General features: G+C 51.0%; 2 protein-coding genes across 2 annotated transcripts; one reads left to right on the top strand and one right to left on the bottom strand.

The window, feature by feature from the left end:
* Positions 1 to 422: 422 nt before the first annotated feature.
* sidJ (putative siderophore biosynthesis lipase/esterase) lies at positions 423 to 1,461 on the top strand (the record flags this gene model as incomplete). Its single annotated transcript, XM_022528664.1, has 2 exons — positions 423 to 476; positions 535 to 1,461. The coding sequence occupies 2 exons, from the start codon at positions 423 to 425 to the stop codon at positions 1,459 to 1,461; spliced, it is 981 nt and encodes a 326-aa protein (XP_022393506.1).
* A 507-nt stretch (positions 1,462 to 1,968) lies between these two features.
* Positions 1,969 to 25,290, bottom strand: ABOM_001533 (nonribosomal peptide synthase; the record flags this gene model as incomplete). Its single annotated transcript, XM_022528663.1, has 2 exons — positions 1,969 to 13,447; positions 13,496 to 25,290. 2 exons carry the CDS (start codon positions 25,288 to 25,290, stop codon positions 1,969 to 1,971), a joined length of 23,274 nt encoding a protein of 7,757 aa, XP_022393640.1.
* Positions 25,291 to 25,547: the final 257 nt, after the last annotated feature.

Here is a 25,547-nt window from a genome sequence, read left to right as displayed (position 1 = left end):
CGTAATACCAAGCATACGTCCTTGGTAGCGTATACTCTGAGTAATGTGCCAAGAATATTTTCTTTTTCTTTCCACTCACGCCCTGCAGCTCGTGTCCGGAATCTGCTACTCTGGGTCCATGGGTCGCTTCGGTTCCGATAATTATCATCATAACCCGAACCGGTGTGGGTCCGTCGTTTCGAGCTCATGAAGATATCCACAGCATCCCAACGCCGACGAAAAGCGCAAACAAAAGCGCATGGATCCGATCTCGGAAATCCCACATTCTTGCAGAAAACGAACCGTCACAACGATCTTCTTGACTTGATCCTAGTTCACGAAAGCCACACATAACACGAACCACGACCTACTGGCTTGGCAAGTGTTCGATCAATTAAGCAAGACAGTGACATCAGGATCTCCCATCAGCTTAGCTAGTCAAGATGTACTCCAAATTCTGGCCAAAGGGCGGTCTCCCCGGTATCCTGCATCATTATGTGAGTTTCGCTTTCACCAAATACACATATTCAATCTAGCTGACTGGGTGAATGCCAGACCGAAACCCTCGTCACATTCGAATACACTACCTCCACCATTAGAAAACCACACAGTCTCCTCTTCGTCGGCGGTCTAGGCGATGGCCTCGCAACAACATCCTACATGGCGGACCTCGCACACGCCCTCCAACCAACAGAATGGTCCCTCTTCACGCTGAACCTCACATCTTCATACCAATCATGGGGTCTCGGACATCTAGACCGCGACACGAATGAAATCGCCCAATGCTTAAACTACATTAAAGAATACAAGACCGAGAAATTCGGCAACGGAAAGGTCGTCCTTATGGGCCATTCGACGGGTAGCCAGTGCGTGGTGCACTACCTTTCCCGGCCCAACCCGCATACCACTACGCCCTCGTTCGACCCGACGCTGGAGCATATTAAGCGCATGGCCCTGGACGGCGCGATTATGCAGGCTCCGGTCTCGGATCGGGAGGCGATCAAGTGGGTGCTCAAATGGGGTATCGGGGGCAAGTCGCCTAGCGAAGTCCGGGAGATTTATGATAAGGTTGTGGCTCTTGCCAGAGAGGGCGCCGCTAAAGATAAGGATACCGGGTTTGACACATTGCTGCCGATTAATTTGACGGGGACCATGGGCTATCCTGCCAATACACCACTTAGCTGTCGCAGACTTTTGAGTCTTGTTAGTCCTGATAGTCCCGATTCTCCCGGGGAGGATGATATGTTTAGTTCGGATTTGAGTGAGGAGCAGCTTGCCAAGACCTTTGGGTTGATTAAGCAGGGAGGATTGCTGAAGCATAAACTCATGGTTTTGTTTTCGGGGGCGGATCAGTCGGTTCCGGACTGGGTTGATAAGGAGGAGTTGTTGGAGAAGTGGAGGAAGGTGACGGATCGGGATGGGGAGGCTCCCATCTGGGACCAGGAGCATAGTGCGGTTATTCCGAAGCTTCGCATGCTTTGAGTAATGATGATCAGGCGGAGCCGAGGAAGTTCCTGGTTGAGAAGGTTATGGGGTACTTGCGTGGTGCTGAGAAGGCGTGAAGGATACTGATATGCGAATAACTACTAGAATGTATATATAAGTGAGACCATCGTAAGAACAACATGGATAATGACATGCTACGTTAGGATGCCTACGCTACAGAAGTATTGAAACTTTGTTATTAGCTTTTTCGGACCGTCATGCCAACACAAAAAGAAAATCAGGTTGAACCTCTCGCTCTCGATGACACTAAAGAGTCTTCTAGCTTCTAATTCGTTGTTACTAATATGTGAGAAAGAGAGCAATAACCCAAATACATTATTATACTAAGAACTACTCTAAAAGGTAAACATCGCTGCCTTGTAACTCCCGCTCAACCTTCCCTCAATCACTGCTGCAAATTATTCTCATAGTATATCCCCATACTCGCTTAATATCAATAAAACCAGACAATTTCAATAGCCTCATATGTGGCGCACATCCTTTCTAAGGCTCATTGCGCGTGATATCCAGATCGCAATGCTCATTGATCAACGCACTGACGCGTCCAGTCATCTCAGGTTCGAAAATGTCTCCGTGCGAGCATTCCACTTGTTGAACCTTAATGTGCGGACACTGGCTCCGCCACCAGTCTACAATACCTGACTCAACGGCCTCCGGAGTGGCTAAGTAGAGTGAACGGCCGAGGTACTTGTCCGGGCATGTGGAATTTTCCCATATATGGGTATGCTTATCAAAGTGTTCCTCGATCATCCCTCTTTGGCCGGCGCCAAAGAGGCGAACGGCATCATCAGCAGTTGTTTGTCTCTCTTCCTCGTCCTTGAAGAACGGCTCGTCTGGATTGTAACAACGCGTGTCAACAATGACTGTAGAAAACGGTGATTTTTTCCTTGTTATCTCCAATAATCGAGCCATTTCCAGTACCAGCAGGCCGCCAAAAGAGTACCCAACCAAAGCGATGGGTCGGTCATCTTTTAGGTGGGCGTGAAGCGCTTCCAAATAATGTGCGGCCCAGTCGTGTAGGGATGCGGGCCCATCAGGCTTTCCAAAGAAAGGATCAGAGACTTGCACAATATCATACTGCTTGCTTAGAGCCGGCACCACATGATCAAACACAGTCGACTGACCAAAGAAGGGATGCACCAAAACCATCATCGCCCGACTGGTGCTGCGCTCTGTCAACTGCATGTAAGCAGGAAGCTTTTGCGGTCGTACGTTACAGAGGATTCTGGATGCTTGGGATCGAATGGTCGAAAAGGAGCCCAAATCGGTCAAATTGAGCTGGAAATTGTTACGTCGTAGTAGCGCGAGTAGACTGATGGCGCGTATGGAATCCCCCCCTAAGTGAGAGAAAGGCGTTTCCAGAGCAATGATCTCCTGGTCGACACCTAAAATAGTAGCCCAGTATGACACAAGTGTTGCCTCTAGAGTACCCGGGGATGGGCGGAGATTAGCCAATGCTATCTGGCTGGTGCAGAAGGACAGTAAGCCTCCGTTATCCACAAGCTTTTGCGCTAGTACATGTATTCCCTTTCGATCCAGCTTATCAGAGGCTGTGCGAGGAAGTGATGTGTCGAGGAGCTGAACGTGCGCAGGTACCATGTAGGCAGGGACATATTGTGCGATATGTTGCTGGACGGTGACAGGGTTAATGTTTGTTTGCTGAGAATTTGATACCTCGATGAATGCAAGCAAGGTTTCCTTGTCTTCCAGGTCCAGCTTGACAACGGCGCACGAGTGGACACCGTTGAGCTGCCTGGCTGCGGACTCAATCTCGCCCAAGTCAATACGTAGGCCTCGTAGTTTGACCTGAGAATCCATCCGCCCAACCCACTCAATCATACCATCTCCGTGGAGTTTGGCAATGTCGCGGGACCTATACATCGTCTGCCCGGTCCAGAAGGGGTCTGGCACAAATGAGCTTGCGGAAGCATCGTCACCACCCCGATATCCCATCGTCACCTGCGGTCCACTGATGCATAATTCACCCGATACTCCAATGGGGACTCGGTTGGACGTACCAGGCTGTAGGATGTAAATACGACAGCCATGGAGAGGAAATCCGATCGTGGTAATTTGGGAATGCGGAATAGGTTGGTTGTATGTGGGTCCTCGAAGCATACAACCCGTCACAACAACAGTCGCTTCAGTTGGACCGTACTGTAGCCAGAATGTCATCTCTGTTGGTGCTTTATCCAGAATATCACTCTTGACTGCTTCACCTGCCACTATCACATTACGCAAGTGCGCTAACAGGAACCCGTCCGTCGATGCACTGGAAAGCATCATATCTGCCAACGTGGGTGTGGTCATAAGTTGATTTACCGCAAAGGCATCCACCCACCCAGCGAGATCACTCCAGAGTGACTGTTGTCGGGCGAGTAAGACGCGCCCCCCTACGGCAAATACGGGGAAGATATCGCTGACAGACATATCGAATGCGTATGAAGCGATCTGAAGTCTATTCACAGTCCAGGACATGGATATCTCACTTGTTGCGGATTGCATGAAGGATACCAAATTTGCGTGATTGACCATCACGCCTTTAGGCACGCCCGTGGAGCCAGAAGTGTAGATAATATAGGCTAGGGATGATGGAGTGGGCTTTCTCCCACATCGGGGGGTGCTTCCCCAACCGTCCACTGCACTAGAAAGTTCGTTCAGGGTCGAGACGGTGGCGCCTGAAGAGTGTCCAATGGCATGCAGCTTGCCAACTCCTTGTTGGCCGTCACAAAGGATAAGCTTGGCCTGCGCGGATTGACAGATCATTCTCAAACGTTGCTCTGAATGAGAAACGTCAAGTGGAATATAAGCAGCCCCAGCCTTTAGAACCGCCAGCATAGCCACTATCATGTCAACCCCTTTATCGAAGGAAATTGGAACTAAGGGTTGTTCATGACAGTCGGGTTTAAGATGATTGAAAAACGTGCGGATCACGATTGATAGCTTGGTGCTCTCCCTGTCGAGTTCTCCGTACGTCATGAACTGGGAGGTTTCATACTGCACAGCTATCTTGCAAGGAGTCTCCACGGCCTGTCGCGAAATCAGATCATGAGCGCATAGAGACTCGCTATCAGTATCCAGCGGTAGCCCTGGGGTTTGGTCTCTCGCGCAGGCGAGCTTTGTTAGCGCTGCCTCTTCAGTGCCACCAATAGTTAACCTGGCATTGAGTTGAGGGGGACTGTTAGCTATGGAGCTCAGAACCTGTGATATGTGTTTGAGGAACCACTCAATATCCTCTGGAATTAGAACTGTTGGATCAAACATGCAATGGAGGGTGAGATGGCCCGTGACTGGATGGCATGATGCTTGTAGCACGACAGGAAATTCAAACCGACCAAGCTGCCCCCCTTGGACCTTGAAGTTATGTGAAGTTTCTCCTCGAGAGTCCATTTCAAAATTGAACGCCTGCTGATAAACAAATAGCACCTGAAACGGCAGAAGATCCGGGACATGCGACTGCCGTCGGATACTGGGCAAACCTAGCTGGTGGTAGGGCACCGTCTCCAAATAGGAATCCATTGAGTGTTTTACCAATTCGTCAAACGACAGCCTCTGGTAACTGCTTCCCGACCCTTGCCTCTTTTGCATGCGTATCCTGATGGGGTGTGTTGAGATACAAGGTCCGGCTACGATCCCAGTAGCGCCATCAGTGATGTGTCGTCCACTAGAAACCTCTCCAAGGACAATGTCTTCAACGCCACTATGTTCTGCAACGACTAGAGCCACTGCAGCCCTAGAGATCGCGGCAGGGGTGGCACCTCTTGCTCCAGCTACATTATGCATGTTCCCCTCCCATGTCAAAGACCGACTGGAGAACTCGTCTATTTCTGTTATCCGGCCACTTTCCAATCCTCTCGCAACCGGCCAGCAAGCGGCAGGGGCTCCCCTTAGATAGCTCTTCCAGAATGACGCTACATTCTCTCTTGGCATTGCTTGCAGCTGGGAAACGAATAAGCTAAAGGGGATCCTGTTCACAGATGTGTCAGTAGCCCCATGAGGAACTTCGTCTTTGGCGGACCGGGCTTTGTGATACTCCCGGGAGACTTCGCGAACAATCCATTGGAAATATGCCTCGTCATATAGAGCGTGATGTATAGTGAATTCAAGTTGAGTTGAGCCACTCTTCGTTTCTTTGCACATGTCTGCTTTGTCTACCAATGCGAGCGAGACTGGGATATGACCAAAACCTAAAACAGAGCGGTCCACGTCGCTATTTCGCCCCTCAATAGACAAAAGCCGCCGAACCTCGCGGGAGTTGACCTTGAAAATGCATTGCCAAAACGTGCTGGAGGTAATGCCTGATGAAGAGAGATCCCCAGCAACCGGAATGAAAGCTGTGCGGATTGTTTCTTCGCGTTCAACCACTTTCTGCCATGCGAGCCGTATTGCGTTCACATCAAGTTGCGACTGCAGTCCTAGCCGTACGACAGTCAGATAGCTGGATTCTCCTGGCACAGCTAGAGAGTTGGATAAAAGCCCCTCTTGGAACGGAGTGCAAGGCATCACGTGGCTCACATCGCTTGACTGAATACCCCAGTCGCGAAGAGCATCGTGATGCTTCACCTTGTCCAACGTAAAGGGTCTTGCCTCACCATGAATAGGAAGGTTGGCTTCCACGTTCCTATCCGATTGTTTCGATAGTAGCTGGCTGGCCAATCTGGCAGGTGTTGGACAGTCGAACAGGTCTCTAATGGTAAAGGTACACTCCAGGCGTTTAGACATTCGAGACACCAGGCGGGGAGCCAACAGAGAATGGCCTCCAAGGCTAAAAAAGCTGCTTTCTCTGTCAACTGATTGCAAGCCTAATACCTCAGCAAAAGCCTCGCAAATGATTCGTTCTGTTTCATTGCCGTATTCCACAGTTACCCTGCCTGCACTCGACTGCGGTTCAATAGCCACTGGTTGTTGTTCTATGATTCTCCGGCGAAGGGCCTGGCGGTCGACCTTACCACGATCTGTCAGGGGGAGCCGATCGATGACTGTAATGGTGCGGGGAATCATGTAGGCTGGAAGCTGCGCGCGCAACGACTCTTGGAGCTCATATATACATTGTTGATGCTGTTGACTTTGGACTGGATTGTTTGTGAAGGAATTTACGTCCCGACACTCATGATCGACGGGGAAGTTGAACAACAACCGCTGTTGTCCATAATTTGGCCCTAGTCGATGGAAGATTGCATCGAATGCACCGTGCTGCGAACTTTGTCTAGCCCAGCTAACGTCAACCTGGAACCCTGCCTGGTTTGCGATGGCGACCAGATCTCTTGGGAACATGGCCGAGCTTTGCGCTGCGCGGTTGCGGTGGCGGGCCTGCCAGTGAATCTCAGTGTCTATGGAGGAAGAATGAACCCCTTCTTTGAGGAAGTCCACGATGTAACTTTCGAGGATCGTTCTGCGATTTGGTATATTCTCCACTGCTATTATAGTGCTGTCATGCGAACTTCGAAGGTGCTCCAACAAGCGTCGGGGATCGAGCGATCGCGCTGTATAGTCAATCCAGTCGGTCTTTTCAACCTGGTGGGCGATGCGCGGTGATAGTATAGCATGCTTAAGGTGAACAACGGCAGAGTAGCGGTAGCTGCTGAGTTCGTTTGTGGCACTCATCAGCTTGGGGAGGATCTCGACGTGCTCCACTCGATCCGGGAATTGATTGACCAAGGAAGTAAAGAATGCAGGATCCACAAGCAACTCGGTCTCGACTGCTTTGGATTCCACGATACATTGTCGGACCTGATCCTGTGTGGCTTTTGCACCGCCGTTGTGTAAGGCCTTCGAGACCAGGAACTCCTCATACAGAGGGTAAGAGCGGATGTCGCCAAAGAATAATGTCTTCACACCCTGCAAGCGAATAAGCTTGTGAATAATCTCCGAGAGATAGACTGCACTGGGAAAGTATTGTGCAACGGAATTGACAATGACCAGGTCGGGGATGAAGTCAGAAATGAAATCCTCAATACGGTCAGCCACGCCTGGATGGACCTTCACTCTCCCTGCCAATCTCTCATCGGTGTTGGCAATTTGTTCCACCATACGAGCGAGCTTTGGCACCAGCTCAATGCCAACGTACTCTTGCAGCCCTTTCGTAATGTTAAAGAGGACCATTCCAGACCCCGTGCCAATTTCCAAAACCTTTCCAGGGTCTTGCCCATTCAACAAGGTTATAATGGTATCATCTAGCCATTCGTGCATCTCTGCAATATCAATATTGCATCCGTCATACATAGAGAGCCATCCAACAAAATCTCGCCCCAGTCGGTTGGGTTGCTGTGTGAAGCTGTCATACGCCGTTGTATCAAATATAGTCTTCCATGCATCCACCCGCTCCGTCTCGGTCACATCATCATCAAGCGGATGCAATGTTACGAACGCTGCGAGGTCAGCCTCCGCTCCTACGCCATTCATAACAACAGCAGCACTGCGTACTGCACTGTGGGAGAGGAATGTGTGTTCGATTTCCCCCATTTCCACCCGATGGCCACGAATTTTGACCTGGTCGTCCCGACGGCCAAAATACTCCAATTGCCCATCAATCGGTCTCCATCGGGCATAATCACCGGTCCGATATGCCCTAAATGTTTCCTGACCGATAACCACGTGTACAAAACGATCTTGATTCTTCTCGTGATCTGTATATCCCCTTGCTAGTCCATCCCCGGCGACAACAAGCTCCCCAATCACACCTTTCGGGACGATGTTGAGTGAATCATCCATAACATATGCCCCAGAGTTACCTATTGGCTTCCCAATAGGCACACCATTTACGCATGCCTCCTCATCTGGAATCGGGTACATAGTACTTGCCCCGGTGTTCTCGGTGGGGCCGTACCCGTTTAAGATGAGGCCCTGTGTCAATTTCTTTGCCTGGAAGACATCCTCAGGATCAAGACAATCTCCGCCTAGAATTAAGAGATCCAAGTTCTTGACAATGGAAGGGGTATCATGCAGACACTGGTTGAATAATGCAGGAGTGAACATGGCAGCACGTACGTGGTGGCGGACATATACATCGCCCAGAGCCTTATAGTCCAGTACTGTCATTGCATCAACACAAACCACGACACCACCGCTGAGGAGAGGCATAAAGATTTCCCAGGTGGACACATCAAATGACAGACTGGCCATATGAGCTAGAGGCTTGCCTGCGGCTTTGACGAAGTTGAAGTCCTTGGCCAGTCGTACAATCGCACGGTGCTCGGTCATGACTCCCTTAGGCCTCCCAGTCGATCCTGAAGTGAAGAGGACACAAGCCAAACTAGTAGCGGATATTGTGGATTGGCTTTCAAACGCCTGATCATCTGACGCACTATATAGCTGGCGATCCAAAATGCTGGAGAAAGTAACAAACTCGACGTGAGCCAAATTTATATCGGGAACAGCCACCTGAGCTCCATCCACTACAATGACTGTTATCCTTTCACTTACACACGACAGTGTATTGTAAATCCGACTCTGTGGGGTAGAGGCATCCAGTGGTAGGTATGCAAGACCTGCCTTCATGATTCCTAAAAAGACGACGATTGCTTCCGCGGATCGCGCAGCGAGCACCCCGACGATCGTCTCCTGGCCAAGATGGAGGCTGCGTAGCCACCATTCAAGATTATCCGACTGACGGTCAAGGTCACCATATGTGACTGCCTTTCCTTCATGCACGACTGCAATGCTGTGTGGGTGGGATCGTGCTTCCTGACGAAATAGATCAACTACAGTCGCATCCCGTGGATAGTCCGTCCGGTTTATGCTCAGCAGATCACCCATATCATGCGGAGAGAGGTCATTGAGCAAGGCGAGCGAAGCAACTCTCGTGCTTGGTTGGTTCAACCCAGATTGAAGAACGGCGTAAAATACGGAGATCATCGCTTGGACGGTTTCCGGGAAAAATATATCCTGAGCAAACACAACCTGACCCCTCAAACCATCCTCTTCCTGGAACAGGTGAAATTCGAGATCAAATCGAGTGGTACGTGACAGAAGGACCTGCTCTGTAACAAGCCCCTCCAACTCCTCTTTCCCTTGTGTTTGCGGGTGAACGGCAAACACTGTGTGGACCAAGGGATTCTGAGTTGTTTCTCTGTCGGGTTGCAGAGCAGACACAATCTGGTCGAAAGGAATATCCTGGTGGGAAAAGGCCTCAGTAGCAGTCGACTTGGCCTGCTTCACAAGGTCTTCAAACGTGGTATAATCATCATCGATCTTGAGCCTGATGCACTGCACGTTGACGAAGAGTCCAATCAAGTCGTGGAGTTCTTCCCGGCCTCGGTTGGCAATTGGGGTACCGATAGTTGCATCGTCTTCTCTGGTAAGCCGGTAGTGGGTGGCTCTGAAGACAGCCAGTAGAACAATGAAGGGTGTTAGTTGATGTTTCTTACAGAATTGGCGTAATTCATCGTACATCACACCGTCAATATTAACTTCCTCGAAGATTGCTTGCCCAGATGGTGTCTGAGGCCTTCGCTTGTCACCGATGAACTCGGCCGGTTTACTCCCTGTGAGCTTTTCAATCCAATACTTTAGCTGGCGCTCATGCTCTACCCTTTGGCTCTCTTGACTCTCCCAATCCGAGAAGTCGCGGTATTGTATGGGTAGCGGTGGCAGCTGCGCATGGATAGGGCCACCGTGGAGTGCCGCGGAATAGAAAACACTCAATTCTTTCAAGAGTACGCCGGCGGACCAACCATCGCAAATAATGTGATGGATAACAATCGATAGAATATGTGACGTCTTATTCTGGCGAAAAACCAGCGGTCTCCATCCTGGATGTACTCGGAGATCAAACGGGGTAGATTGCTCCTCCTTTAGGGCGCGAAGCAGACCTTCTTCGTCCACTGCAGACGGCATCTCAACAACCCTCAGCTGGCGATGTGCGAATGGATGGACGACTTGGATGTTTTGTCCATCATGATGTTCGAAGGTCGTCCGCAGTGTTTCATGCCTCTCCTCGATTGCAGACACGGCCGCTTCTAAAGCATCGAGACGGAGCTCTCCCCGGATCCGAAGGCCAAGAGGCATCAGATACCAAGCCGACCCAGGATACAGCTGATCTAGAAACCAGAGTCGGCCCTGGGCGAATGACTGCCTGATCATTGTGTTATCCCGAGGGAGTCTGGGGATGGGAGTGTACCCCTTGTGGTTCGTAGTCGCTGACTCGAGTCGTCGTGCCAAATCCCGGGCGGTCGCAAACTCAAACAGATCTTTGAAGGCAAGGTTGACGTGGAAGCGACGGTTGATCTTGGATACCGCTCGGATGGCGAGGATGGAGTGCCCACCAAGGTGGACGAAATTGTCCAACACACCTACGCGCTGGGCCAGTGCTTCCTCGAAGATCTCACAGATTACCTTCTCTCTCTCCGTCGTAGGTGCAACATAGGTGTCCTGGTGTTGACTAGACAACACAGAGTCTGTCAAGAGACCTGTGGCTCTCTCAGCCAACAGTTGGCGATCTACTTTTCCACTGCGGACGCGAGGGAGCTCCCCCTCCAAGGGGAACATATAGGAGGGCACCATATGAGCAGGCAGTCGGCTAGCAATCCACGCTTTGATTTGAATGGCAATATTTGCGTCGGACACATTGCCGGGGGCTTGGTCAGAAGCCATCACATACCATCCAACCAAGGCATCTCCAGTGGGACTGTTCACCATCACGACCGCACAACAATCAACCAAAATATGCTGTGATATCACCATCTCAATCTCTATAAGCTCCACACGTTGACCATGTATCTTGATCTGGCGATCGAATCGACCCAGATACTCTAATCTCCCATCGGGTAGGAACCTTCCCATATCGCCTGTCCGATACAGGGGGCCCTCTGCTGCGAGACCTGGCACATCACGGGCGAAATGTTGCTGTGTTAGCTCTGGCTGACCAAGATATCCCCTCGCTACTTGTGGCCCCGTTACACAAATCTCCCCAATACACCCAACTGGTACACGGTCATAAGATTCAAAACGTAAGAGGTGAATTCCATTCTCTCCGAAGGGATAGCCAATGGATACTGGGCCTTGCTCCTTGGTATGTACTTTCGGAACACGATAGAACGTCACGTAGAAGGTTTCAGTTGGACCATATCCATTCCAGACTCGGCACTCCTCCGGGACATAAGTCATAAGCTGTACATCGAATACTTCACCAGCCAACAATAAAACGCTGAGGAACGGAAATGCTATCGCAGTGTTCTTGACAGGCTCCCAGAGCATATTTGCGATTGTTGGAGTTAGAGAGATATGAGAGGTCATGGAAGATTCAACCCAGTCGCCTAGTGATGGGAGTAGCTTTTGTACCGGAACGAGAACTACCCTACCGCCGTAACAAAGAGTCGTAATGATATCTGCCATGGAAACATCGAACGTGTATGAGGCCACGGGCATCCGAGAGGTATACCACCGTCCATGGATATCTGGGTGGTTATGTTTCATGAAGGCAAGCAGGTTGCGATGGGTGATTACCACGCCTTTAGGGTTTCCCGTCGAGCCCGAGGTAAACAGCACATAGGCAATGTGAGAGTCATCGATGCAACGCGGTGAGATTGCTGCATAACTCGAGGAGATTGTTCTAGGTTTGAGATCCTCAATGGCAACGAGGCTGGTGTTCGTTGCATGGGACACAGAAACCAGGGTCTTGTTGACTTTGTCTGTCTTCCCACAAATAATGAGCGAAGCGCCGATGGCTTTCACTGTACTGATAAGTCGCCCTGCTGGGTAATCGCGCTCAAGAGGTACAAATGCAGCACCTGCCTTAAGGATTGCCAAGATTGCGACAACCATATCCGTGCTGCGCTCGAAGTAGATTGGAATAATCGGCTGTTGTGAACTGACGTCGTTCAATGAGACCAAGTACCTTTGTAGCGCCAGGGAAAGGGTTGTGCTCCGCTGCAGCAGTTCACCGTAAGTAATGTATTCATTTTGGGCAAATTGCAAGGCAACCTTTTCGTGCATAATACTCGCAATATCATCGAAGATGTGTGTGATGGAGGATATCTCCCTGGGAGGAGTATCATCAGTTTGCCTTTCCTCTTTTGCTTTATGACATCGGCTCCACAGCTCAAGTTGCTTAGTCTCTTGGGCACTGAGAGGGACTCGTGCCAACCTCATACTGTCGCTCCCGGTCGGGTCCACTTGTGTGAGTGCATCGATTGATTGAGATACATGATGAAGGAACCATTCAATGCTATGCTTGTCGATCACGTCTGGTGCATATGTGCAGTGAAGTACAACCCCTGAATCACCAATGCGAGGGTAACATTCAATAACAATGGGGAAGCCCATCTGCCCCATGTTGCCCCCTTGTACCTGGAACGCATCATCTCCTATGAGTCCTCCCTTCCGGCTAAAAGCATCCTGATCTTGATAGACAAGGAGAACTTGAAACGGAAGTAGGTCTTTGCGACTAGATTGCTCTCTAATGCGTGAGAGCCCATAAAACTGGTGGGGGAGTGTTTCCATGTACGATACAAAAGACTCGCGCAAAACCCGCAGCATCGTATGCCTTTTGGATCCCCCGTCCTGGGCTAATCGAATCCGAACTGGATGGGTGGTTGCACATGGTCCTGTAATGAACCTCGCGGTTGCATCGCCGTGGCCGCGAATATCAGGTCTGCCCATGGAAACCTCGCCTAGTACCACATCAGTAGCATTGGTGTGTTCACCAACAGTCAGTGCTAATGCTGCACGAACAATTGCAGCGGCAGAAATTTGAACTTTGGAAGCTGCGGCTTGAAGCTTGCCTGTCCATTCTAGCATTGCTGTCTCTGGGCTCTTGACTGATATGATAGAACTTTGCATCCCGTGTGGAAGAGGCCATATACTAGGCATCGCGTCTGCCAAATAGCCTTTCCAAAATTTGCCAACAGTAGACGCGGACGGCGTCCTACCTAGCTTAGAGTGCACGAAGCGGACATAGGTCGAGAAGGGAATGCGCTGGCCTCTCACTTCAGGAACTTTCTGCTTGCTTGCAATTGATCGGTATCTATCTGACAGGTCCTTTAACAGCAAGGAAATATAGGCGCCGTCATACAATGCATGATGAATCGTTAAGAGTAATGTATAATCTTGCTCGCGGTCCTGGTTGCCAATGGCAACGACAGCGGCAACAGGAATATGACCCTGCTGAGCCTTCCCCTGTACACATAGATGAGATGGAGAAGTGGCATTGTGAGTCGCAGGACTTCCGACCACTTGCATTGTTTTAACCCGAACTGCCTGGGTGGAGCTGGGAGACAGGACCACTTGAAGGAGTGAGCTGACCTGTCCAGGTGGTAGTATATCAGACGTATCAGCAGAGATGAACGTAGTGCGCAACATCTCCTCGTCATCAATGGTTTTCTGCCAGGCACATTTGAGCGCTTCTATGTCTACTCCCCTGCCCAGGCCAAGCTTCATATGGACCAAGTATCCAGCAGAGATTCCACTTTCATCGCTGCTGGAAAGCACTCCTTCCTGAAATGGAGTACATGGCATGACATATTGCACGTCGTTAAAATTGATTCCAGCGCGTTGCACTATCGGCTCCCAGCCCTGAATTCCGATGTCGGGGAGTTGTGCCATCTCGTCAAGATCTAGTGTCCAGTCTGCGATGGGCACCATAGAGCCAGTCTCGTTTGATGACTGTAGCATTTTCGCTAGCTCAGAAAGACTCCGAGCCTCTACAATGTCTCGCGGGGTGCATTTAAATCCCCTTTCCCTCAGCCTAGCATTCAACTGCAATGCCAGCAGCGAATCGCCTCCGGATGATATGAAAGACATTTCTAATGAAACCATGGCTTCATCAACCTTTAATAGTTGGGCACATGATTCTCTCAACGTGGTCTCAGTAGGGCTTTCAGGGTCTCGCGAAATATTCTTATGTGCCGCTACCTTCATTTCCTTCGCCGGAGAAAGCTCTATGATCGATGCCTCCGGCAACTTTTCCCCTTCTTCCAATCTCAACATCCACGAGCGTAACCTCCTCTTGTCCACTTTACCACTGGTTGTGAGGGGAACTGTGCGCACATAAATCCATGTCGATGGGATCATATGAGCTGGAAGATGATTTCGACAAGATGGCTCTACATCATCTTGGATGAACGTTTGGCACAGGCTGGGAGGCACCGTATCCTTTGTTGATATGAAGGCAATCAGACGCGGTAGCCCACCTCCCCGCTTCAGGTTATAAAGATCGACGATTACATGGGATATATGAGGCGAAGCGGCATGAACGACTGACTCAATTTCTGCAGGCTCAGTTCGCTGCCCCCTGATCTTGATTTGCTCGTCCATCCGCCCCAAATATTCGATCACACCACCATCCATGAACCGCCCTAGGTCCCCAGTTCTGTACAACATCGCCGAGCTATCGTAAGGGTGTCGTGTAAATGACCGATTTGTTAAGTCTTCCCGTGCAAGATATCCGCGGGCAACCTGGGTCCCGCCGATGCAGATCTCGCCAATTGCTCCTATGGGTTGACGGTCGTCACTGCCTGGTCGAAGAATATAGATTTGATTACCACCAAACGTCCTTCCTATCGGTACCTGCGTCGCTTCGGCATCCACTAGGTGAAACGATGAATAGAAAGTTTCCGTCGGGCCGTATCCATTCCAAACACGGCATTCACGGGGAAGGGTTTTCATGATGTTTGGATCGAAAGTCTCTCCCGCTAGGATCAAGACGGCTACTTGTGGTGGAAGCTTTTGGGCAAGAAGAGTGGCCAGCGATGGGGTCATGGATAGGGTAGTGGTTAGCATTTCCTCTGCCCAGTATGGCAGTGAAGCCAACATTTTCTCACTTTCCACTAATGCCACACGAGCACCAATAGCCAGACTCGTCAATAGGTCCGCCATTGACACATCGAATGTATATGCAGCCACTGGCATACGACAACTCGTCCACCTGCCAATGATCTGTTTGTGTTGAGTGGTTATGAACGATGTAAGATTGCGGTGCTCGATCATCACCCCCTTTGGCTCCCCCGTGGACCCGGAGGTGAACAGAACGTACGCGAGCGACTCAGAATGGACTTTACGAAGGGGGGCCTCGGAGGGGGACATTGTAGAGAGGCCATCGACCGTGTACACCGAGGTCGACGTGCGGTCACCAACCGCTTGAAGTTTGTGACGGCTATCATTGCCAAGCAAGCCGTCGATGATTATCGTAGACTCAGTTTGACGCAGGATAGCTTCTAGTCTTCCCTCTGGATCTGAGATATTCAGCGGTACATATGCTGCTCCAGCCTTCAATACGGCAAGAATCGCGATCACCATTTCCACACTTCGGTCACAGCAGATTGGGATCAACGGCGGAGTAAACCCCAACGGTCGATGAATAAGCCCTTGTATCACCCTAGCGATGGTCGTGGACTTCCGGTCTATCTCACCGTATGTAACGAACTGTGATTCTGTGAGCTGAATGGCCACCTTTTCTGGGATCTCTGCTGCCCTTCTTGTGATGAGATCGTGGATGCAAGGATACGGATCAGATGGCCGCGAGTTGTCGGCCTCACTCCATTGCGTAAGCAGTTGGTTTTCCTTGAGAGTGATCACTAAGGCACTGTCAAGTGTGCTATTTGTTTGGTGTGATAGTGTATGGCAGTACCAGGCCATGCGCTCCATCAGACACTGCGCCATTCCCGTCTGCAGAGGATGTCGACGCTCCAGACGCATGACGATAACGTTGGGCTCTATCTCCCGCTGCCAGCATGATAGCGTAATGGAGGGTGGCAGTCCATCGTCAACACTGTCTAGTTCGAGTATTGAATTCAAGTCATCATTTTTTAGCACGTCTGTTCGGACACCAAAGAAATTAAGAAGGGTGTTCACTAAGGCCGGGGCCTCCAAGCCGGCTGCTCGAGCCACGCCATCAACGCCAATCATACTGTGTAAGCTAGCCAAGCGAATTGCAGCCTCCGTCGACTGCAGAATATCTATGACTCTATCGTGTCGGTTCAGCTGGGTACGAATGGGGACGGTACTGATACAGGGGCCGATAATATCTGCCACGCCATCAAGTGGAACCTGTCGCCCTGAGAATAGCATTCCATGAGTAACATCATTGGTGTCAAGGACCTCCGAGAGGACAAGACTCCACGCCAGTGACACCAGTGCCGCAGGAGATATGCAATTTTGCGATAGAATGGTCAGATTACAGGCTTGCTCCACGACCACCGCCTCGGCCTCCATAGGCCTTGCAGACATCAATGAGAGAGGGAGAGACAGAGGCTCTAACCCTTTCAAGGTCTCCGACCAGAATTGGTCATGGCCATGGTTTGCACGAATATCAGAAGCCACAAAGCGAGCAAATGAGCCGAATGACGGCTGTGGAATCGGCAATTTGGTCGGGCAACCGTTGACAAGAATCTGGGTCAGCTCCTTGAGAAGAAGATCTTGGCTCCAGGCGTCAATAAGGGCATGATGTAGGAGCCATATTAATTTTGCGGCGGAACCATCAGCGGTACGCACTACTCGTACGTAGAACGCTTGCCTCATTGGGTTTCCATAGTGGGGGTTGCATATGAGGCTTGAGACCATCTCCTCCAACTCGGCAGGATCTTTCACCTCTATTTGTCCAATCGCTTTCGTGGCAAGAGTGTGGGTACCACGCAACACTAGAGCCAACGGCCCTACTTCTGGGTCGATATGGAAAACAGTGCGCAGTATCCCATGCTGCTGTATCAGGCTGTTGATAGCCCCCTCAACCTGCGAGCATATTGATTGATCTGTGGGGATGCGCCACACACGGCAGGTAACATACGATCGCGACTTATGATCGGCAATACCTTCGTAAAGAAGAGCCCGTTGCATTGGGGTACACAGAATTATATCCTCGACTGTATCTTCAGTGTACAGGTGAAACACACGATCGAAGCAATCGGCTGGCAGAAAGCCGAAAGCCGATGTCGACGATGCACTAATTGAAGTCTTGCCAAGGCGATCCTTTTCGGCCAGATACTGACAGATGTTTGTTATCTGCTGGCCCAAGAGTGCGGCGATATCCTCCTCATTTCCCGTACCATCGCACGGCCATGTGGCCTCAATATAGGCCTGCCCATCATGCACATACAGTTCAAATGATGCATGTGACAGAGGCACGGCATATGGACAAGTCTCCATCCAGCGTAAGCCTGGAAGTTGGACTGGATGTAGCATCATTTCATCATGACCATGAAGCTGCTGTCTCACCCCCTGATAATTGAAAACCAGTGGCATAATCTCATTATTGGGGGTATTGGATGTACTCCAGCGGGAAGCTACGAACTGGCGAAACCCTCTGTCGTTTTCCATCAAAAGACAGCGCCGATCTTTAGCCCGACGCACCATGGACTCGATAGTCAATGGCTCAGCCCCGCAGTCAAGTATCATAGGTATAATTGCGGTAAACCACCCTACTGATCGCGAGAGATCGGCTGTGTTGGCTCCGGTATGTCGACCATGGGTTTCCAATCCAATCAAAAGGCGGTTAATGGCACCTGTAAAGTGCTTGGATATCGTCATTGCTAACCCCGCTAGTAGCAGGTCGAGAGGCTCCGTCGAAAATACGTTGTTTGAAAGGCCAAGAAGTAGCTCTGTAGTGCTTGGGTCCAGTCTAGCGAAGGTTGTGATTCGATTCACTTGAACTGGAACCAGCCCCGGTTGACGAATCCACTGGGGCAATCGATCGGAAGCAAGTGACGATAGTGAGTCTTCCGGTGGCTCAGGAGTACTGCCTGCGGTCAGCGACCCATCTTGATACTTCATCTGGCCTTCCCGTGTCCACGCGAGGAAGCTCATCGTGGTAGGCTGCAAGGTGATAGATTCCGTTTCCTCCTTTGCCCGTATCAAGAGGCTCAGATCCTCACGAAGGATTTGCCAGGAGACAATGTCGACCACAAAATGATGGACGGTCCAAAACAAGAACATACGGTTGTCACCATCCAGGCAATAGAGGACGGCGTCCATCACCTTACCCCGGCGGATATCTAGTCCAGCTAGGCGGTGCTGGATTTGATCTCTTAGGGCTTCTAGTGTGAGTGTCTGCGGGCTATCCAGGACTAGCGGCTTCATGTCCGAACAAGGAATTATCCTCATTGTCCACTCCTCCAGGGGAAGATCTAAGCTCCAGTGAACTACTGCCCGTAAAGCATGGTGATGATTACGAAGACGCTGTAAGGCGAGCTGAAGCCGCAAGGGGGAGACCCCGGTCACGTCCAGCAGCACCGACTGATTAAAATGATCTATTACCTGTTCTCCTCGCTGGGCAGCATACTTCAGCTGGACACCAGCATATCTTCTAGCAATGGGACCTAGTACTACCGGCTCGGTATCCGCATCAACGTCCGTTGCGTCATTCGCGGTCGTTCCGGCCGCACTTGCGTGGGAGGCCGCACACTTTGCCTGTGAGCAGATCGTGGATGCGTTGCTCACATCAGTCATATGGACCTTCAGCCCAGTCTTACGGAGCAGCGATAACAGGCGAATGGCGCGAATCGAATCACCCCCAAGACGAGAAAATGCAACATTGGGGGCGATGTTTGCCTTGTCAATGCCAAGAACCTGGACCCATGCGTCAGCAATTCTGTCTTCAATACTACCTTGCTCCCAGTTTTGAGCGTGACTGGTATGCTGGCTGGTAAATAATTTCCCTTCGCGGTCCATCGCCTCTGCTCGAGCGCCGAGTTCTCGTCGGTCGACCTTCCCGCTAGTTGTTAGGGGCATGGCTTCGATAGGAACCAAACGAGAGGGAACCATGTAGCTTGGTAGGCGGCTTTCGAGATGACGATGCAGTATAGACTCTGTTTCCTCCCAGTCCTGTGAGTAGGGGCTTGTCTGGTCGTCCTTCCGAGTTTGGATAAAGGCAATGAGGCCCTGACCCTCATCTCGGTCTCGCACAATTACCGCACAGGCGGTTACTATCGTATGCCCCAGGCATAATGACTCTATCTCAGACACTTCGATTCGTAAACCACGCAGCTTAATCTGGCCATCAATTCGGCCATGGTGTTCTATTGACCCATCTCCACAGAACCGCCCAAGGTCTCCACTTCGGTACAAGCGCTGGCCGGCAGCATGAGGGTCAGTAAGAAAAGACCGAGACGTCAGGTCTGGCCGACCTTGGTAGCCCCTTGTCACTTGAGGTCCTCCTATGCAAATCTCTCCTATCACACCGACGGGGACTCGTTCTAAGGTGTCTGGGTCGAGAATGTATAGCCGACAGCTGCCAAAGGGATAGCCGATCGGGATATTGCGACGATGCTCATCTCCTTTGCGAATTCTATAATGCGTTGCATATATTGTGGTTTCTGTTGGACCAAACACGTTATACACATCACACCCAGGGGGCAAATGCGATAGTATGCTAGGGTCAAAGGCTTCTCCGCCGATATGGAGGGTACGAAGGTACGGGGGGTCAATGCCGGTCAGGAAGTTTGCCGCTACGCGAGGCGTGATAAAGAGGTGCGTTATATGGGTTCTTTCTAGCCAGTCCGGCAGGGCAGCGAGTACTTCATGGGTTTGTCCGATGACCAGCCGTCCGCCACATCCGAGCGTGCCAAAGGTTTCTCCTGTTGCTGCGTCGAAAGTGGCCGTTGCCAGCTGCAGCCGTACCGAAGTCCAAGTTCCTACGGCCTCCGGTTCATTGGCTTGCATGAAAGCCGCTAGGTTGCCGTGTTCGACCATCACTCCTTTTGGTTTTCCCGTAGATCCAGATGTGAAGATCACATAAGCCAGAGATGTCGGAGTGGGCCTGAGCGCGGGTTTCCTCGTCTGCCCTTCATGCAAAGCTAGAAGCCTGTCAATGCTAAGAAGTACAGGTTTTCCCTGCCTGCTGGCGGCCTGAAGCTTTCCCATCACCCCAGGTTCACCATCGCCCAGCATCACTGTTGCACCCGATAAGGAGAGAATTTGCTGGATGCGACGCTGTGGGTGATTTTGGTCTATCGGCAGATATGCTGCACCCGCCTTTAGTGCAGCAATCATAGCAATGACCATGTCGACGGGATTGTTGAAGCAGAGGCCGACAATCGGTTGGCCTTGTGATTGCTCGGGCGCGAGGCTCCCTAACCAGTTCACCAGCGCGTTGGACAGCTCGTTACATCGCTTATTCAGCTCCTTGTATGTAATGAACTCAGACTGGTTCACTTGAATTGCGATCTTCTGTGGGGAGGAAGCCACCTGTATATCGAAGAGCTCGTGGGCGCAGGCTGCCACGTTCCCCGTGGATGTTGAGCGGAATGGGGTCTGCTTTGTGGACCATTTCTCGATAGCCCGTCTCATCTCCTCATCCACGACATCTGTTATGAGCCTTGGTCCGGTGAATTTATCCTCAGCAGCCAGTGAGAGCATGTCAAGCGTGCGACATATAGATCGTAGAAACCAGAAGACGTCCTGATCACCGAAGTATCGCTTGTCAAATGTGCATTCCAGAGCCAGTTCACCGGTCTCTTTATCGCATCTTGATTCTAGTAGGAGGGGAAATGCGAGATCTTGCAACCTAGCCGACTCCACGCGGAAACGATTAGCAACCTTATACTCCGCAAATGCCTCTTGGTGTGCATATAGAACCTGGAAGGCCATCAGGTCTGGATCTGCCATCTCTCGGTGGATATTGGCTAGTCCATAATGTTGATATGGCATTGTAGCTAGATATGAGTTCAGGGCCTCAGCCACAACCTCTGGCATCCAGGACGACGATTTCCGATCAATCTGGATGCGGACAGGGTGTGTGGCGAGGCAAGGCCCGAGGGTAAAATGTTCATGATCGGATCGGCCACTGGACACTTCGCCAAACACCACATCATCCGTCTGAGAATACAGTGCCAGGGCCAGAGCCAATGCTGCACGTACAATCGATGCAGGGGTTACTTGGATACTCTGCCCCAACGCAATGGCATTTGCGGTCCATGTTTTCGAGACGCTTGCGTGTACCTTTTGCTCTCCTTCTTCTCGTATTCTTCGAACTCCACTGGCAACGGGCCAAGTGGTGGGAACCACGTCTTGCATGTAGTTCTTCCAGAACTTCTTCGACGCCTCTGGATCATCATTGCAGAGGGACGCCACAAATGCGGAGAACGGCCGGCTGGGGGCCAAAGCAGCTTCTGGGCCTCCCGTTCCCAGTGCATCGTATATGACGGAAAGCTCCGCTATGATCCTGGAGAGAAATGCTTCATCATATAAGGCATGGTGGATCTTGAGCTGCAAGTTGAACGACCCATTGACAGACGCCGGGCTCACTTCCGCTGACAGCGGAATTGATCCGAATTGGAACGCAATATCTCTGTTATTGAGACTAGCCACCCGTCTCACATCCTCGGCGGACTGTTTCAGAACGACCTGAAGGATGTTGGACTCACTGGCTGGCGGGCTGTGTACTTCCGAGGATGATACAAAGGCAGTCCTCAACATGTCGCAATTAAATAGCAAACGTTTCCAGGCGGCGTGGAGCGTGTCCAGGTTGGTCGAACTACCTAGATGTACGGTAATGGTAGCAAAGTACGCGGACCCATCTCCGTGAAGGCTGCCCTGGATAAGGCCTTCTTGCTGGGGAGTGCATGGATAAATTGCCTCAATCATGTCGACGCCAATGTTGGAATCAGCAACGATGCGTTCCCAGCTATCCTCATGATAAAGCACCTTTGCCATCTGCGTTTCAGGTCTACTGGAGGGGCATATAGCCCTTGCTACATCACCCAGAGTCATGGGGCCAAGCAGGTGCCGTAAGGAGCAATCCATCCCTTCTTGTCGCAATGCGGCCAAAACACGCATGGCCAAAAGAGAATTACCACCAAGAGATATAAATGTGGAGTCAAGAGATACACCATGGGGCATTGCGCCCAGTACGTTCGCACAAGTTGCTACGATGAGCCTTTCTTCCGGGCTTGTTGGCAGTCTCTTTGTTGTTTCTCGTGTTTTCCATGGTGCCGCTAGTACATGGAGATCTTCAAGGGTACCGCCGGTTGCAATACTTTTCATCCACGCAGATAGAGTGCCCCTGTTCAGCTTGCCGCTAATCGTAAGGGGGAGATGTGGAAGTATGATCCACACTTCTGGAATCATGTACGGTACCAACCGCCGTTGGCAACCAGGTAGTATCTCTTCCCTCCACGCAAGTTCGATGTCTTGCGCACTTCTGCCATCTTCTGGAACTAGCCATGCAATGAGAGCCTCGCGATCGTAACCTTCGAGTTGGTCGACGCTGACAGATATCTGTACAATGATAGAAGAGGACTGCCGGATTGTCACCTCGACTTCGCCGGTTTCCACTCGCAGTCCGCGGAGCTTGACCTGGCCATCTGCTCGGCCGAGATGTTCCAGCATGCCTCGGTGGTTGAGGCGTCCTAAATCACCAGTGCGATACATCCTTTGCGATGGACGAAATGGGTCTATGACAAACACATGGCTGGTCAGATCGGGCCGCCCTAGATAGCCACGTGAAACCTGAGGGCCAGCGACACATATTTCTCCGATCGCGTTCGGAGGAACAGCTGTATCGCTACTTCCGTGCTGTAATATATATATTTGGCACTGGCCGAAGGGTCGACCAATGGGTACATCTGTCTCCCCCTTCTGCAGTACGCAGCAGGCAACATCCACAACGGTTTCGGTAGGACCACAGGTATTCCAGATTCGTGCTTCTGCTGGGGCTTGCTCTAGAAAGCTCTGGTGGAAAGGCTCGCCACCAAACATAAGTGTCTGCAACCGGGCAGGTACATTCGGAATGATAAGATCACCAATCGTTGGAGTCAATGCAAGATGAGTAACTAACAGCTCCTCCAGACAGTCATTCAAATTCGAAAGCATTTTGTTGCGCTGCACCAGGGCTAGACGGCCACCGCGATAGAGATTGGCGAAGATATCTCCAATAGATGCATCAAAGCTGTACGCGGCCAGCTGCAGTCGCGTGGATGTCCACGTACCATCCGCATTTCCCTCTCCAGCTTTCATGAATGCAACGAGGTTTCGGTGTTCCACCATGACTCCTTTTGGAGCACCTGTAGACCCGGATGTGAATAGTACATATGCCAGAGACGATGGAGACAGATGCTCCGACCCAGGTGATTGAGCGGTGGACTTATCCTGCTCGGCAAGGCTCTCAATAGACTTTACCAGGATTCCTAGCTCACTGCATGTTGAGTGCAGAATATCCTGGAGGTCTGTCTGACCTGCAATGACAATAGTGGCATGGCAGGCGGTTAGTATGCTTACAAGCCGCTCCCTGGGCTGAGAAGGATCTAATGGCACGTATGCACCGCCAGCCTTGAGGACTGCCAGAATAGCAACCACCATATCTACACTTTTGTCAAAACAGATGGGGATAAGGGGTTGGTTTTGCGAGTTACAAGGAAAGCAGTGCCGCAGACCCTTGGCTACCCTACTACTCGCGTTAGAAAGCTCAGCGTATGTCATAAACTGCCGATGCTCCGCTTCCAAGGCGATCTTGCTGGGCCACTTGCTAGCAGCTTGTTCAATCAGGTCGTGCGCACTAACAGGGTCATCCGTAAAGGCTCTAGAACTCAACGACAGGTAATGCCGTCTGTAATTCCCCTCTCGACATATTTCCGATACAGCTGCGGCAAATGTCTGGTGATCAATGTTATCGCCGGTGGCTTGCATCCATGTTAAGGTTTGGCAAAGGAACTCAAGAAAGGAGTATGCAAAATCCTTTTCGAACCGGTGCTGGTGGTATCGTATCTTGACAAGGAATTCTCCTTCCCTTGGGGGTAAAATCTCTACAATAAAGGGGAGGTCGTTCCGCGCTTTCCCCCCGGTCCACTCCCAGTCTCCGACACCATTCGAAGGATACGATTGATTCGTTTGGCAGACCAGACAGACGTCAAGGTTCCTGCTGCTCTCGGGTAGAAAAGACTTCAGCTGGCCAACACTGAGGTTATGTTGGGGGTCGTGGGATGACCGCAGTTGCTGCGCACACTCTCCGAGCTTCGTCTTTTCCTTCAAGTAAATATTTCGCACTTGGGGGACCAATACCGGCCCCATTACGTCTTGGTCCAGAGCAAAGAGTCGGCTTCGAGCGGAAGTAATTTCCAGGAACAAGGCGTGATCACTATTCCTAAAAACACACATCGTCATTGCAAGAGCGAGCCGAACAAACCGTGCAGGAAAAGCTGGTCGATCCGGTAAACTGATATCAGAAGTCATAGAAACTTTACGGGTCACCTCCCCCACTCGTAGATGACCATTCCGAACTGGTCCAGGGCTGAGTATGGGCGATGCCTCAATCTGCCCCAGTCGCTCGCGGAGTAGTGTCTCATCCTGCTGCCAATCGTGCTCCAGCAGCTGTCGTGCTAAAGAGAAAAAGTCAGACCCCTTTAAAGCAGCTCCGGGGATCTGCATCTCCTCCTGAACCAGATGTAGAAGAGCCCTCGCGGACCAACCGTCAAGTAGTGCATGATGGTATAGCAGGGTAATGTAAGACTCTTGCTCTTGCTGACAAACAGTCAATGAAAACTTCCACGGCATAGCTCCATCCCAGCCATCTGTTCCTATGGCTTCAAGTTGAAGAATACCGAAACGATTCCCCTCATCGATCGGCTCCAGGCTTAGTAGCCTCGCTCGTTGGAGGGCGTATGCCTCATCCAGCACCACAATTTGTACATTTGTTGACGATGGCCTTTCATGAACAAAGACAGATCGCAGTACCGCATGCTTCCTTGCCACTGCGTGAATTGCTCGATTGAGCTGGCCTGGGCTCAGGATCCCGGGAGCGCGGAAATGGTAGGTTTCAAAATAGGATTCATGGGAAGGATCAGCGACTGTAGATAATATCATCTCCTCCTGCATGACCGAGGGAGCATGCATGGATTGCACACATTCTGGTAGTAGGCATTGTTCGTTTCCGATGGAGCCCATGCTGCAAGTTACGGTGAAAGTCCTAGTAGGAGACAGAGAAAAGATGTAGGTAGCAATTGCCAAACGCTTGAACAATACTGGTTTCTCTGACTATACACCTACTTATATTGCAGATCCAGACAAAATAAAGACTTTCTCTCGACTACTCATGAGCCCACGCACATCCGCTTGACCGCTATTTTAAAAACATACATACCGATGTTGGAACGAGATGCTCAGAGAGGTCCAGTCGCGGAGGATCAAGGAATGTAAGCGCT

Source organism: Aspergillus bombycis, assembly GCF_001792695.1.
Source record: "Aspergillus bombycis strain NRRL26010 chromosome Unknown contig00006, whole genome shotgun sequence".
NCBI classification, from domain to species: domain Eukaryota; kingdom Fungi; phylum Ascomycota; class Eurotiomycetes; order Eurotiales; family Aspergillaceae; genus Aspergillus; species Aspergillus bombycis.
Note: the sequence above shows the minus strand (reverse complement) of the source record. Positions and strands in the feature narration are given on the sequence as shown.